General features: G+C 41.5%; 1 protein-coding gene across 1 annotated transcript in view; it reads left to right on the plus strand.

Annotated features, from left to right (window-relative positions):
* Nucleotides 1–17,387, plus strand: part of macrod2 (mono-ADP ribosylhydrolase 2) — a 1,287,170-nt gene that overhangs the window by 1,145,574 nt on the left and 124,209 nt on the right. The window contains exon 9 of the mRNA XM_060925481.1: nucleotides 7,490–7,571. Within this exon, the coding sequence (XP_060781464.1) occupies nucleotides 7,490–7,571 (82 nt within the window). The remainder of the gene's footprint in view (nucleotides 1–7,489; nucleotides 7,572–17,387) is intronic.

Below are 17,387 nucleotides of genomic sequence, written 5' to 3' on the forward strand. Positions count from 1 at the left end.
TCTGGATGTAGTTTATGATTAATGATGGCAGTCAAAGCAAAATAGACTGCCAGCTGTCTGACCTGAGCACACACATCACACAGTGAGCATCTTCGTTATTGCACAAACACAAAGGTACGAGTGTACAGCAATGACGTGACCCTGAGAGAAACCGTCACACATGAAAGAGAGAGCATTTTAGTTCAGCGAGCACCGAGACACGCTATCCCTTGCCTCTCATTCACCAAGGTCTCCAGCATGAATGCACGAGAGTGAATGTGTAATTCAGAGCAGCTCGGTGATCGTGCTCTGCACACCCACGCCACCTGCTCCCATGCTCTCTATTAAAGATTCTACTGACACACCATAACATCTTCAACATAGAGCTCAGCGTAGTATTAAGTACTCATTTCTGTATCCATATCCCCAAGTATTTAAAAAAAAAAGGGAGAGCAATGCATCTCTCAAAAAAAGACCATAGACCATCACAAAATCATGTGCATTTCCATTTAGAATAGCAATCTCTCCTGGGGGCGTCGTGACTCGGGTGGATGGGGCGCCGTGCCGTGGGTCCGGGGACCCGGGTTCGGTTCCGGCCTGAGGTCATTTCCTGGTCCCTCCCCGTCTCTCTCTCCCGCTCGTTTCCTGTCTCTGCACTGTCCTATCCAATGGGGGTGAAAAAAGCCCAAAAGATATCTTTAAAATAAAAGAATAGCAATCTCCGATCATGCTGGTTTGCCGACCTTGACAGCACGGATACAATACGATCGACCAGCTCGACTGTCTGTACATTATGTATTTTACAGTGTACTTTTGAATCATGCTAGACTCTACTGCACTTTACTATTGGATTTTCTGTTGTTTTTTTTTTTCCTTCTAATGTGAAGCTCAGGCTCTGCTGAAAATCAGTAGGAGTCTCAACACACTGAAAGAAAAGGGCATTGAATAAATAAAATCAGGACCAGAGATTCCAACCGCGATTCCTCGGACAATCCATTGAGCTTCAAAGCTCTCCTCGAGCTGTCTCTCATTCTCGTTCAGGGTCAAGGATCGAGGGAAGTAAGAAGAGAAAGAGGCTCCCTATGGACACCAACCCGCCTCCCCGGAGACATTTTCTCACTCAGAACTAAACAATGTAAGGCGTTTCAAGTGAAGTCTTAACATTTCCTCCAAAGGGCAGACCATAAACTATTAATGGACAGCTGTCTGTCTTGATGCCCAAATAAGAGAAGGTTCCTTTGTATTGAATCCTCATGTGGTGCATTACTCCTGAGAGCCATAAAATCTCAGTGGGGGTCTCTGTCTGTCTCTTTCTTTCCACCACTGACACAGTAAAGATGGTCATTAGTCATAAGAGTGTTGGGGAATATTGCAATATGCAGCAGGATGATTATCGGTTGTCTCAGTTTGTGGTCCATTTCCTGCACAGCAGGAGAGTGTGAGACACCTACATCAGTGCTATGCACGAGAAAAATAAGCAGTGGCATTGGTTGAGGCATGAACAGGCAAAAATTGCTCACTGTAATGTTTTTCTTAGGGGTTTAAGGTGGTCCTGTGAAGTTTGGCTGTGTTTGGGAGCAATATAGTACAGTATCTTGTTTTCAGAATCTCTGGAATATTTAATCAATGCTAGTCATGTTTCTATTACTAATATTGGTGCTGGGTGGCATGCTGGCATCCAGGGTTTGTGCCTATCTAGGTGTGGCGTACTGTAGCCTGTTTAGGTGATGGATTGTATTCAATCCTCTCTTATCCCTGTACTTGTAGGGTTCTCACATGAACAAAAAGAACAGAACACATTACTCCAATTCTAAGGTCCCTTCACTGGCTTCCAGTAAGCTACAGAATTGACTTTAAAGCATTGCTGCTGGTGTACAAATCTCTAAATGGTACAGGGCCCAATTACCTCTCTGATATGTTGCAGCGGCCTAACCCAATCAGATCTACCAGATCGCAGCAGCAAAATTTACTGGTAAAACCTAGCCTAGTAAACTAGACCCACCCGCCTAGCGGCCAAAAATATTTTTTGCCTAGCGAATGGGTCTAGCCTCGCACCATATAAACAAAAACACCCCGGGCATCAAATCGTGCCCGCCAATCACAACGCAAGGTTTTTGTTTGGATTCTTTGGGCGGGCTTTTGCAGGAGTGACGACAAAGCTGAGCGACGCTGGAGAAAGCACAGCAGGAAAGATGGCTACGGCTAGTGAACAGCGCGCGTTTGACTCCGCTTTGGAATCAGTTTTAGAAGAATTAGACTTGGAGTTTTTGTTGAAACATGAGCAGGAAGAGGCTCTCCGCTCATTCCTTTTCAAGAAGGACGTTTTCGCTGTTTTGCCAACCGGCTATGGCAAAAGTCTGATCTACCAGCTGGCTCCGCTCGTAGCCAAAAGGATGGGGCTAGTTTGTGCAGTACGAAGAATTAATAAACAGCTTTGAAACATTATTTTTTGATTGTTTCTTATTTTCCCGTTATTTTAAATTTAAGGGAAATTATTTCACCAAACACCACTAAATAAAAACTCTCAAAAACAGTTTAAGCAAACCCTTGAAAAACACTTGAAAAAAATGTGTATGTGGTACAGACTCCAAACTTGTGGTCATTATCTCCAAACTTCTTAATATCTAGAACCTGTTTATTAATTAATACGCATTTTGAAAAATTATTTATTTCAAAGTCTCCCCCACTGCTTTCTGTCGCTCTGACTACGTCACAGTCACTGTTGCGCTGATTGGTCAGAGCGTTGGCCGGGTTTTTCACCTGACGTCACAGGTCACGTGACGCCCCGGTGTCTGCCATTTTGAACGGCAAGCTAGCTAATGTCAACATCATAGTACCTAGTATGTTACTGTAGCAATGTTTACGTTCAGTCATTTGGATGACTGTTAAAACCTTTCAGTCTCAAGTTTTTCCTTTACTGTATTTACTAGTTTACTGAGCCAGCCAGCCCCGGAGCGCGCTAGCTAGCGCCAGCCAGCCAGCCCCGGAGCGCGCTAGCTAGCGCCAGCCAGCCCCGGAGTGCGCTAGCTAGCTAGCGCCAGCCAGCCAGCCCCGGATCGCGCTAGCTAGCTAGCTAGCGCCAGCCAGCCAGCCCCAGAACGCGCTAGCTAGCTAGCTAGCGCCAGCCAGCCCCGGAACGCAATAGCTAGCTAGCTAGGTAGCGCCAGCCAGCCCCGGAACGCAATAGCTAGCTAGCTAGCTAGCGCCAGCCAGCCCCGGAGTGCACTAGCTAGCTAGCGCCAGCCAGCCAGCCCCGGAGCACGCTAGCTAGCTAGCTAGCTAGCGCCAGCCAGCCAGCCCCGGAGCGCGCTCAGTAAACTAGTAAATACAGTAAAGGAAAAACTTATAACGGGCCATGTCTCAACAGACTAAGAAGTTATTTCAATGACATTTAATAACATTTTGTTTATCCTGAGGACCGAAAGTAAATGAAAATGTGAACAAATCTTAGCTGTCAGTGAACAATCCTGGTGGAAGCAGGTAAACGTTGTTCTCTAAGCCTGCTAACCTCAATTTTTGCAAATACCTCTCCCTCTGCTCGCCCTGTAAATGCCCTACGTCGCTGGATAGTGAAGGTGTTTTCTGCATCTCGCTCCTTTTTCTTTTATGTTTTTCGTTTGTCGCCTTCCTCGCATTCAAACTGATTCGAGCCGTGACGTCCAAAATGGCAGCATCACATGACTTGGTCACGTGAGTGAAATACCTCAATACGCACAGAGACAGTTTGAAAGACAGCGGTTTGTTCCTCCTACCCGCTTCGGAAATGTCTACGGATCGAGGCCAGACTAAATATTCACATTTAGTCTGGCTTGCCAGGCTAGGTAAAACCTGTTGTTAAAACAAAGTGTGGTGAAGCAGCTTTTAGCTACTATGCAGTACAGCTATGGAACCAACTCCCAGAGGACATCAAAAATGCTCCTGCTGTTGGCAGCTTCAAATCTAGACTAAAGACCAAGCTGTTTTCAGATGCTTTCTGCTAACTGATAAATATCGTCATCTTTACATGTTTTAAACTTTACTTAACTTTTACAGTCTCTGCATGTAAACTTTACTTAACTTTTATTCCATTTTATTCTGCTGTTTTTTACTGAACTTTTACTTCATTTTATTATTTTATTTCTACTATTGTTTAATTCTTATTTTTTTCTCTCTTCTTCCCCCTTTATTTTATGTAATTTTATTTTCTATTGTTTACTGTTTTGCCTTTACCTCTGTAAAGCACATTGAACTGCCACTGTGTATGAAATGCGCTATATAAATAAACTTGCCTTGCCTTGCCTTACTTTGATGAACCCACAAATGGAATAAATATACAATATGTGTATACCTTGCAGTACTGCAATATTAAATTCTGTGCAGTTAAAGGGGAACTGAAGGCAATTTTTTAATCAAAATTCTATTTCTCTCATTTTATTAAATATCGGAATGCATTTTTGATCGCTATTTTGTCACTGCTGTAGCAAGTTATGAGTGTTTGAAATACGCTTTGTAATATATCAGTCCATATGTCAAAGCGATGGCCGTAAACGAGATTCGTCGAGACCTGTGCGAGACATCGTAGGACGGGAGTAAAACGTACAGCGGAAATCAAAGTGACCGACATCCGCCAACGTTGTCAAAAGGCGCGCGCCCTCTTTCGAATGCTGACGTGATCAAGCCGGAAGTTTTGTTTGTTTTGATAGCAATCAGGAAAGTTTGAAAAAAGTAGGCGGTAATCGTCATTTAACTCTTTACCTCTTAAAGCAGTTGCTACAGCCACCCTTGTATATGTATATACTGTTCACCCTTAGAACATAGTTACACGAAAAAAAAATTCTAAAGACAAGGTTTTGTTCAAATCAGTTTTCTTCTTCATTATGTTGAAACAATCATGACACATCATACATTTTTGAAAAGAGGGCATGACGCAGAATACAAAAATCACTCAAAGTTACGTTTCAACATTCACCAGCTCACAGGTATTGTCTGAAAGGTGAGTAATACCTGTGTGAAAACCAATCTTCACATTTTACATGAAGAATTCACGTCAAATGGTGTACAATAAATGATTACTGCAGCTTTCAGTCAGAAAGCTTGTTTCACTCTACGTATGTAGAGGCAAATTCAGAATCGTCAAATGTCGTCATTATGGTGTATACGGTACACGCTGGTGTCATATGCATAGGCGTAGAATTGGGTATGGACGGTATGGACATGTCCCTACCAATATCAAACGACGGCTGATATGTCCCTACCAATATTTCTGATTGAAGAAAAAAAAATCACTCTCCGTGCGCGGTACACAAATGGTTACTGCCGGTTTCCACTGGGCGAAACACCACGCAAAATTTGCTCATGAATATTCGCTCTGGGGACATGGTCACGAAAACAGCAAGCAAGTTTGGCTACCATGTCAATTAGCAAGTGCGGTTGCAGTGCAGTGACCGGCTGCTAGCTAGCAAGCTAGGAAACTGTCCTTGAGGAATGTAACGTTAGATTAGCTTGTAAAATGAATCAGTTAACAACGGTTCGTATTCACTGTGTAAAAACGACAACATATGAGTATGACTGTTTTCTAAGTTTGCGTGGCATGTAAATAACAATCCGATTTGATACTTATTCACTTGTAAAACACATTTGCAAATTGTTAGAATGAGTTAATCATCACATGCAAGATTTGCAATTAATCAAATGAATTGCATAGTATTATTATTATCTCTCATCTCATCTCATTATCTGTAGCCGCTTTATCCTGTTCTACAGGGTCGCAGGCAAGCTGGAGCCTATCCCAGCTGACTACGGGTGAAAGGCGGGGTACACCCTGGACAAGTCGCCAGGTCATCACAGGGCTGACACATAGACACAGACAACCATTCACACTCACATTCACACCTACAGTCAATTTAGAGTCACCAGTTAACCTAACCTGCATGTCTTTGGACTGTGGGGGAAACCGGAGCACCTGGAGGAAACCCACGCGGACACGGGGAGAACATGCAAACTCCGCACAGAAAGGCCCTCGCCGGCCCCAGGGCTCGAACCCAGGACCTTCTTGCTGTGAGGCGACAGCGCTAACCACTACACCACCGTGCCACCATTATTATTATTATTCATGAATTACTACAGTTCTGAACTTCACATTTTAAAAGTCTTGACTTTGGAGAGATGATGGATACTCTTTTGGTGGAACACAACGGGGCAAGATATTGTGACCCTCTAATGTTGACGCCACTGGGGGTTGGAATTGGGTTTATGTCCCCACCAATGATCATACCAAACCTACGCCCTTGGTCATATGTCAGCATTAAGGGGTAAAGAGTTAAACTCGTTTTTGTGCAATATTTCATTTGGAAAACAGTTTTCAAAATGGTGGCACTGACACCTGGCTGACGCTTCACGTTTCGAAGTCTCGCACAAGTCTGGTGAAGATCGCGCGGATAAGCGACGCCTGCCGTGGACCAAACGAACTAAATTCAACACGGCTAAAAACCGAATAGGCTATTTAATTGCAATTAGTTGCCAATATAAGGTTACTAAAACCGAAAACGTAATTGAATAACATGTTAATTAAGAAATAAAGCAAGTTTAAAAATGACTTCAGTTCTCCTTTAAGTAATCCATCTTTTCCATTTAGTTAAATGCTTCTTCTAATTTTACTTCACTAAAAAAACAAACAAACAAAAAACAGTTAACTGACTATTCTTTCTCTGCTCTGATAAAATCTTCTTCAGAAATCCTCAGAGCGCTTCTCGTTTTCTGGAATCGATACTTGCTGTCAGAAGATAATGTGCAAAGTACAAATGTTCAGCATTTCCTACAGTACATGATTTCAATAGTTTATATTTGTCCCTTTATGCTTTATCTGATACTGTTGTATCATAGATATTTTGTTGAGTGCCCAAATATTACACCTACATCTTCAGTCCTGCGCATTTTCTATTCACACTTTAACAGTTGTTGTGAAGAGGTTTTCGAGTGAGACAGGAAGAGGTGTCCAGCAACATGTAGTCATTGAATCATGGTGATCTCCATTAACAAATGTACCACAAGCATATATTACTGGTGAAGTATCAAAGTCATCGCTAAACAGCTTGAAAAGTGATAATTAGCAATGCAATTAACAACACGGCGGTTTTTGTAATTAGCAACACAATTTAATCACAGCAGTACACAGCATACTTATGACTATATATTTACTACCAATCATTATTATAAATGGTATTTGTTAATCTTATCATTTGTTAAACAATGTAGAAAGTGTATAAATTAGTGAAGCCTGGTTTGACCCAAAAAAAAAAAATTCAATTTTAATGTGTTTTATTTCATGAAGCTACAGCAAATATCTGAGAAATTATTCCTCTCATGTCTTTATTCAACACTCGCATATCAAGACAGATTGAAATATCTGCTGTTCTCGTATGTAATATTGTATTTTTGTTTATCTCCTTGTTTCACTTGACGTGTGAGTAAAAAAGAATGCTGTATGATTTCAGAATAAATGTATTCATTAATATTATTTTTACTCCTGCAGATCGACCGCATCATATTTTGCGTCTTCTTGGAGAATGACTATGGGATTTACAACAGGAAGATGTCAGACTACTTCCCTCGAGGTATTTGATATTTTTGGTGCTCACTTTGCTTTGGTTACTATTCTGCAATTCTTACACAAATCTAAACCTGCTAACTGACATTAACACGGGTATCAAGCTTGCTTTCAAAAGCGGGTAACATACTTTTTGAGTACAGAGAAAGCCACCGAAATATGAAAAGCCTAAGATCTCATGTATAGCTAGATCTTTCATGTGCACGTGTCAGGGTTTATTCATACCTTCAATAAGAGTAGTCAAGAAAATCCCTGAAAAAAGCTTGAATTGCTGAACGAATGAGCCGGCAAGCCAGACAGTGTCAATAAGCTCATGTGAACCAGCAATATGAGTGTGAGGTGATATGGAAATGTGATGGAGCAGCATTTAATTTACTGTTTAATAAGGGGTCCTTCAAGATGTGATTTTTTTTTTTGTAATAAATCAATGCGAAAAATCAGAGCAAGTGAGAAATGTGATTTAATACAGTATAAAAATTTGGAACTTAAGCTAGAAATACAAACCTTTTATATTAATCGATAAGTACATATAATTCCAGGATAAGCAGCTACAGATAATGGATGGATGGATACATACGATTCAAATACCAAGCAAATATGGTGCTTTCTGTAGCTTCCAAGCTTTGTTACAGATTCGAGTTAATCTGTGGACCTCAGAATCTGCCTACCTGCTGCCTGAAATGCTTTCGGCATCTATTTTGTTGGTCCACCTTTACCTTAAATTACGGCATATATTCACCATGACATTGTTTTGACAATTGTGCCGTGTCACATCATTTCACTTCTGTCCAGAGTTGCATTATTTTTTTGATAAGATCTTGTCTTGACCACAGGAGAGTCGAACCACTCTGTAAAGTCTTCTTGAGCACAGGCTTTCCATGGGTTATGGTCAGGACTGTGTGGTGTCCAATTCATGTGTGAAAATGATTCCTCATGCTTCCTGAACCACTCTTTTACAATTCGAACCTGATGAATCCTAGCATTGTTGTCTTGGGATATGCCTGTGCCATCAGAGAAGAAAAAAAAATCCGTTGATGGAATAACCTGGTCATTCAGGACATCCAGGTAGTCAGCTGACTACATTTTATTGCCACATAATGTTCCTGAGCCTCAACCTACCCAATTGAAGTAACCCCAGATCATAACACTGCCTCGAGAGGCTTGTACCCTGTTAAACCTTGAGCATAGCCATGAGGGTGGCACTGTGGTGTAGTGGTTAGCACTGTTGCCTCACAGTAAGAAGGTTCTGGGTTCGAGTCCAGTGGCCGATGAGGGCAGGGGCGCAGATAGGATTTTTGAACTGGGGGGGACTGAGCTGTCAGCAAATGATTCCATTTTGTGTAAATGCATATTATATATATATATATATATATATATATATATATATATATATATATATATATATATATATATAAGTGTGTGTGTGTGTGTGTGTGTGTGTGTGTGTGTACTGAAGCTTCAATATACATTCGAATTGTGAGTTTTCTAACTGAATGAACATTGGTAGACAAAGGCCTACCTGGTCAACATTGCTCGTTTTTTGAAAAAACGCTGTAATTGTTTTGTTTTTTCATTGTTGACCCCACCAGGGATTGCCTGCAGGCCAGGAGGACAATGTTAACATCTTGAATCTCATAATTTCAGTTAGCAGTTGCTGCTTACTAAAATAACATTATACATAAAAATAACAACATTAAAAGATATTCACCTACAGCCTAGAATGCTGTTATTTTACATTTAGCCTACTTCAGGTAAGTCCAAATTCCTTCTTATTATTATCAGACTAGCTACTCAACGTTGCAAAACAAGTATTTGTCACATCTGGGAAAGGCAACAGGCAGAGGATATTTACATCTTTTGGTTCTTGAAACAAACGCTGTGATTTTTTTCCCCTCTTCTCTGGCTTAATGTGGCAGAAAGATCACCAGCTCGGTCATTAGACAGTTGTTTATGATCACTATGGTTACCGCGACAGGCAAAGTCCCCAGCTCCCCTTAGGACCCCGGGGTCGAGATGGTGCGTTACATTTACATTGGAAGTCGGAACTTGGAGCTCCGAACAACATAACCTCAGAACTGAGCGCTTCCCAGTTTAAAAACTGGGACATCATGGAACATGGAATTCGAAAAAAATGGACAGTTAATGAAATGAAATGAAAACCCCAACGTTTATGCTAGGAGATGCTGGATTTCAATGCTTTTCCGACTTCAAACTTCCAACTTACGAGTACAACTGAACGCACCATTAGTCATAGCAGAAACACCGCTTCTATCAAATGGATGAGCTGTGCAGTGTTATTAACCGAGAATTACGTGGACAATGAACACCTTGCTTTCCCAACTCTGCAAGGATCTGCTCCAGCCTACACCGATTCAAGAAGGGAAAATGTGGATTGGTCACAGACAAGGCTACTGCTGCTGCCATTTCAACTTTGTGCTGCAGTGTAAGTTAGTCTAACTAACGGAACATTAATCCTCACTTTTTCTACGCATGTGTGGCGCCTTACGTAGGGACGGTGGGTGGGTGGGTGGGGGGGACAGATGGGGGTCACTATAAATCTGGGGGGGAACATGTCCCCCCCGTCCCCCGTGCCATCTGCGCCCTTGGATGAGGGCCTTGGAGTTTGCGTGTTCTCCCCGTGTCTGTGTGGGTTTCTTCTGGGTGTTCTGGTTTCCCTCAAAGACATGCAGGTTAGGTTAATTGGTGGCTCTAACTTGACTGTAGGTGTGAATGGTTGTGTGTCTCTATGTGTCAGCCCTGCAGTGACCTGGCAACTTGTCCAGGGTGTACCCTGCCTCTCACCCATTGTCAGCTGAGATAGGCTCCAGCTTGCCTGTGACCCTGTACAGGATAAGCAGCTACACTATATATATATATATATATATATATATATATATATATATATATATATATATATTTGATTTCATGTATTTAAGTGATCTCTGATCCTGGTCAGTCAAGTTTTTTGTTTTTTTCCCCTCTGACCACATTTCTTCCACAAAGTTGATGGTTCACCACTATCCTTCCTGGTTTTAATAATGTGTTGGACAATTCTTAACCCAATTTTAGTAATATCAGCAATCTCTTTAGCTCTTTAGTGGTTTCTTTGCATGATGCAGGCCAATAATTCGACCCTTCTGAACACAGTAACATCTTCTCCACAACCACATTGTCTTCTGAGATGGTTGTAAAGCAGCATTATATACCGGTAGGAATTTTACCTTAAAATATCAGCTTCAAAATCATTTTGATGGTGCATTGGCTTGTAATAGGGAGAATGGCTTGTCTTCCATTTTGAGACCATGTCTGACTCGCCAGTCATATCCCTGTGTAATTTTGGTGGTGCATCCCGGAGACCTCTTGCGAGAACTGCGTTACACTTTAGGGCAACACATCACATACTGACAGCAATGGGTTTTCAGAGAGGTAGATCAGTATTCTCAGGACAGACATCGTGGCAGAGGCGAAGAGACCAAACAAGACTCTGTCAGAGGAAGCCAGGAAGAGAAAGAGAGAGAGAGTGACCGAGCAAGAGACCGGACAAGAGTAAATCTTAGACTGGCTTTTACTCATTGGTGAGAGCTAAGAGAGATAAAAGGCTGTAAGACAGACACTGAACTTGCCTTCTTTCTGTTGAAATTGTAAGGAATATTATGTCAGCTGCCTTGCTGTTCATTGTGTTGTTGCACTTGCTTGATGTTTGGCTGTGTTAGCATAGTTGTCAACTTGCTAGCTTTTGATCCAAAGCCAAGTCATACCATTCTGACAGAGGTTTAGCCGCTCAGTCAATTTAGTATCTTGTTGATACGTTACCTTGTTCACCCAAGTAACTGTTATTCAAAAAAAAAAGCAAAACAATAGGATGTACGGTACTGGATCAAGTGCTATTTTATAAGCTGCCAAATAATGAAGGCTGAAGACATATTGTTAATTTAAAATATGCAGTGATTAATTTGATCATATCAACTAGGGTTATTCAAGCAGCAATATATTATGTCAGTAATCTCATAAGGGTCTTATTGCTTTATAATATAGCAGTAAGACTCTTCAAGTGGTAATTAAAAGTTTGTGAACCTTTTTGAATTGTCTGCATAAATATGACCTAAAACATCAAATGTTCACAAAAGTCCTAAAAGTAGATAAAGAGAACCCAATTAAACACATGACACAGAAATATTACACTTGGTCATTTATTTATTGAGGAAAATGATCCAATATTATATGGTACATCATTGAGTGGCAAAAGAATATGAACCTTTGCTTTCAGTATCTGGTTTGACCCCCATTGTGTAGCAAGAACTGCATTTAAACGTCTCCGATAACTGTTGATCAGATCCTGCACACTGGCTTGGAGTAATTTTATCCCACTCCTCCATACAGAGTAGCTTAACCTCTGGGATGTTGGTGGATTTCCTCACATGAAGTGCTTGAACAGCATTTCTATTTAATTAAGGTCGGCACTTTGACTGGGCCATTCCAAAACTTTAACGTTATTCTTCTTTAACTAATCTTTGTTAGAATGACTTGTGTGCTTCAGGTCATTGTCTTGCTGCATTACCCACTTTCTCTTGACATTTAGCTCATAGACCGATTTCCGGACATTTTCCTTAAGAATTCACTGGAATAATTCAGAATTTATTGTTCTGTCAACGATGACAAGCCATCCTGACCCAGATGCAGTTAAACAGGTCCGAAAAATAATACTACCACCACCATGTTTCACAAGTGGGATAAGGTTTTTCTGCAGAATGCAGCATTTTAATTTATCCAAACATACAATAATAAAATGTTGATAAAATAAGACTTTAAGATGATTACAATATCATTACACATCACAATATACTTACGTTCATTTATCATAGGCCAACTTACGACCAGATCGGTTTACGACCGGTCAGTCGTAACCAAATGCAGTCGTAAGTCGACGACTACCTGTGTGTGTGTGTGTGTGTGTGTGTGTGTGTGTGTGTGTGTGTGTGTGTGTGTGTGTGTAACACTTCTCCGTTAAGCCAAAAAGTACTATTTTGGTTTCATCCATCCATAAACCATTCTGACTTGTCCGCATGATCTTAGGCAAACTGCAGATGAGCAGCAATGTTCTTTCTTGGTGAGCAGTAGCTTTCCCCTTGCAACCCTGCCATGCGCACCATTGTTGTTCAGTGTTCTCCTGATGAACTCATGAACATTAACATTAGCCAATGTGAGAGAGGTCTTTAGTTGTTTAGAAGTTACCCTGGGTTCCTTTGTGACCTTGTGGACTATTACACGTCTTGCTCTTGGAGTGATCTTTGTTGGTCGACCACTCCTGAGGAGGGTAACAATGGTCTTAAATTTCATCCCTCTATCTGACTGTGGATTGGTGGAGTTCAAACTCTTTAGAGATGGTTTTGTAACCTTTTCCAGCCTGATGAGCATCAACAACTCTCTTTTTGAGGACCTCAGGAATCTCCTTTTTTTCGTGCCATGATACACTTCCAAAAACGTGTTGTGAAGATCAAACTTTAATAGATCCCTGTTCTTTAAATAAAATGGGACGCCCACACACAACTGATCGTCATCCCCTTGACTGAAAACACTTAACTCGAATTTCACCTTCAAATTAACTGCTAATCCGAGAGTTTCACATATGTTTGTGACTCACAGATATATAATATCGGATTGTTTTCTCCAGTAATTAAATAATTGAGCAAAATATTTTTGTCTCATTTGTTTAACTGAGTTCTCTTTATCTATTTATAGGACTTGTGTGCAAATCTGATGTTGTTTCAGGTCATGTTTATGGAGAAATGTCGAAAATTCTAAAGGGTCCATGAACTTTCAAGCACCACTGTGTTCTATTCATATTCCATTCGTATATTCATCACATTTACCTTTTAATTTTTTTTTTAATCGTTTCTTGCATTTATTTTACATCATGTTACATTTGATAACAAAAGTAAAGCACTTTCCTTCTTCAGACTGTATTTTGTGACTTTGTGGCTGGGGCAGCACGGTGGTGTAGTGGTTAGCGCTGTTGCCTCACAGGAAGAAGGTCCGGGTTCGAGCCCCGTGGCTGGCGAGGGCCTTTCTGTGTGGAGTTTGCATGTTCTCCCCGTGTCCGCGTGGGTTTCCTCCGGGTGCTCCGGTTTCCCCCACAGTCCAAAGACATGCAGGTTAGGTTAACTGGTGACTCTAAATTGACCGTAGGTGTGAATGAGAGTGTGAATGGTTGTCTGTGTCTATGTGTCAGCCCTGTGATGACCTGGCGACTTGTCCAGGGTGTACCCCGCCTTTCGCCCGTAGTCAGCTGGGATAGGCTCCAGCTTGCCTGTGACCCTGTAGAACAGGATAAAGCAGCTAGAGATAATGAGATGAGATGAGAAGATTGATGTAAAAGGTTCAACATGGAGTGGCATAGGCTTCTACACTGATTTGCTAAGAAGTGAAAATGTTTCATCAGTGGTGTGAATTGTATATAGAGTAAATTAATTATAGTGGTCCTATTACTGAACCCTGTGGGACACCATGCAGGACCCACAGGGTATTTCTTCTTGAAAAGGAATATAAGGTTGCCCATTAGATAGCTTTATTAGTTTAAGAGTCAACAAGTTTATTAGGTCACCAAATTGAACTAGCAGAATATTTCATTGTGGTTGTAAAATTTGATTTTTTTTTTTCTTCAGATGATGTGTTCAAGTTCAAGTCTGATTTAACAGGACTATTAACTCAATAAATATCACATTCATCTTTGCAATTTGAAAATCTCTCAAAACACCTTCACACACAAGGTGAACAGGTGTGGGACAGTCGATGAGCGAGCACTATGGCAGCTAATATATTATGGTAACTCACTCTCTGAAGTTGATTTGGTGTAGGCTGAAGTTCCTCATACAAAGTGAGATTCAATGGGGCTCTGATTCTATCATCACGGACAGTCATCCAAAACCAAGAAAAGCCCTCAGATGTATTTGATGCAGAGCCACACCTTGTCAGTGAATCACAGCATCTCCCACCTCGACAAGTCTGGTTCTTGTTTGATTGTCAGAGTCAGGCTGTCTCTAGTGCTGAAGTGGAGTGTAATCCTCACAGACTAGACCTCTCTTTGGTCTGTCTTTAGTTTTATTCTCATTTTCATTCGACTTTCTTTCCTGTGTCTCCATAGACCCTGGTGCATCTTTTGAGATAAAACATCATCCAGTTCCCACAAGCCATTTCCCAGTTTGCAGTCACGTACCATGGAAAGGGCACTGCTCTCAAAGGAGATCCCTTTTGCTGCTTTTTCTTTGTTTCCCCCAGATGATAAACAGCCATATTATTTCAGTAAAGAATGCTTTGTAGACCTGTTAGCCCTTCTTTAGCATTCCTGTCACAGAGTCTAGAGTATGTTCTATTCGATGATGAGGCCCTGTGGAGAACTTTTCAAACAGGAGTACCAGGAGGATTATATTATTCACTGCAGTGTTCACACACACACACACACACACACACACACACACACACACACACACACACACACACACACACTGTCTTTCCCTGAAGCCCCGCTGAAAGATGGCAGCCACTGGAGAGTCTCTGATTATATTGGGCTACCTCCTGCACACTCGGCCCGTCTCTTTGCGTTAGCTCTGGGAGATGAGATGGCATGGCCGCTTTTCTCTCCATAACCACTCTCCAAGATTATGCTAGCGAGAATGAGCACATTGCCAGCACAAATGGGCATGTGCATAGAAACAGCCTTTAAGATGATCATCCACAGGAAAGGCAGTTTCCTGTGTAATTTTGGACTTTTATTTGAGAAACCAAGTCAAGTTGTGCTCTTTTTTCATTTCTTTTTTTTTCAAATTAAAAAAAAAACTGTTGAAGTCACCTCTTGGTTCAAATTAGTGGTGTACTGTCTATCCCACTATCTATATTAGGTTGTTATTATTATTTTTAGTTTACACTAAATCGTCATATCTTTGTTTGGATTTAAACTCAAAGTATGTGTGGCCTAAACCAGAAGTTGGGTAAAGGAGTGGGTGGGGGGGACTGATGTAGAAATGTCAGCTCACTGTCAACATGTTCCTCAACATACAGTGGATATAAAAAGTGTACACGCCCCGTTAAAATGATAGGTTTTTCTGATGTAAAAAAAATGAGACCATGATAAATAATTTCATAACTTTTCCCACCTTTAATGTGACCTATAACCTGTACAGTTCAGTTGAAAAACAAACAAATCTGTTCGGGGGAAAAACATAAAAAAAATAAAAAAAACATACAATAATTTGGTTGCATAAGTGTGCACACCCTTAAACTAATACTTTGTTGAAGCACCTTTTGATTTAATTACAGCATTCAGTCTTTTTGGGTCGGAGTCTATCAGCCTGCCACATCTAGACTTGGCAATATTTGCCCACTCTTCCTTGCAAAAGCGCTCCGGATCTGTCAGATTGCGAGGGCAGCTCTTGTGCACAGCCCACTTCAGATCACCCCACAGATTTTCAATTGGATTTAGGCCTGGGCTGGCGGCACGGTGGTGTAGTGGTTAGCGCTGTCGCCTCACAGCAAGAAGGTCCTGGGTTCGAGCCCCGTGGCCAGCGAGGGCCTTTCTGTGTGGAGTTTGCATGTTCTCCCCGTGTCCGCGTGGGTTTCCTCCGGGTGCTCCGGTTTCCCCCACAGTCCAAAGACATGCAGGTTAGGTTAACTGGTGACTCTAAATTGAGCGTAGGTGTGAATGTGAGTGTGAATGGTTGTCTGTGTCTATGTGTCAGCCCTGTGATGACCTGGCGACTTGTCCAGGGTGTACCCCGCCTTTCACCCGTAGTCAGCTGGGATAGGCTCCAGCTTGCCTGCGACCCTGTAGAAGGATAAAGCGGCTACAGATAATGAGATGAGATGAGATTTAGGTCTGGGCTCTGGCTGGACCGTTCCAAAATTTTTTGAGGTCATTGTCATGCTGAAAGATGAAATTCCTCTTCTTCTTCAGCTTTCTCGCAGACACCTGAAGGCCAAAATTGACTGGTATTTAGACCTGTTCATAATTCCCTCCACCTTGACTAAAGCCCCTGTTCCAGCTGAAGAAAAACAACCCCAAAACATGATGCTGCCACCACCATGCTTCACCGTGGGGATGGTGTTCTTTTGGTGATGCGCAGTGTTGTTTTTGCGCCAAACATACCTTTTGGAATTGTGGCCAAAAAGTTCAACCTCGGTTTCATCAGACCATAACACATTTTCCCACATGCTTTTGGGAGAGTTGATGTATTTTGTAAAATTTAGCCGGGCCTGGATGTTTTTCTTTGGCCCTACCTCATAGTCCAGACGTATGGAGAATATCGTAGGTGTGAATGTGAGTGTGAATGGTCGTTTGTCTCTATGTGTCAGCCCTGTGATGACCTGGTGACTTGTCCAGGGTGTACCCCGCCTCTCGCCCGTAGTCAGCTGGGATAGGCTCCAGCTTGCCTGCGACCCTGTAGAACAGGATAATCGGCTACAGATGGATGGATAGATGGATGGATGTTTTTCCCCCTTACAGATTTGTTTGTTTTTCAATTGAATTGTACAGGTTATAGGTCACATTAAAGTTGGGAAAAGTTCTGAAATTATTTATCGTGGTCTCATTTTTTTTTTTTATATATCAGAAAAACCTATCATTTTAATGGGGTGCGTACACTTTTTATATCCACTGTAACTGTCATAGTTCCTCAACCTCAGCTACATCACTCGAGTTCATAAGCTGTTTCAACTAGATATACACACTGTACAATTTCTTTTTATTAAATTCCACCACACAGTTGTGGTGTTTTTTTTTTTTTTTTTAACTTGACTCTGCTGTTTTCAAATTAATTTAGTTGGTTATTTT

This window comes from Neoarius graeffei, chromosome 7, assembly GCF_027579695.1.
Source record: "Neoarius graeffei isolate fNeoGra1 chromosome 7, fNeoGra1.pri, whole genome shotgun sequence".
In the NCBI taxonomy this organism is placed as follows: domain Eukaryota; kingdom Metazoa; phylum Chordata; class Actinopteri; order Siluriformes; family Ariidae; genus Neoarius; species Neoarius graeffei.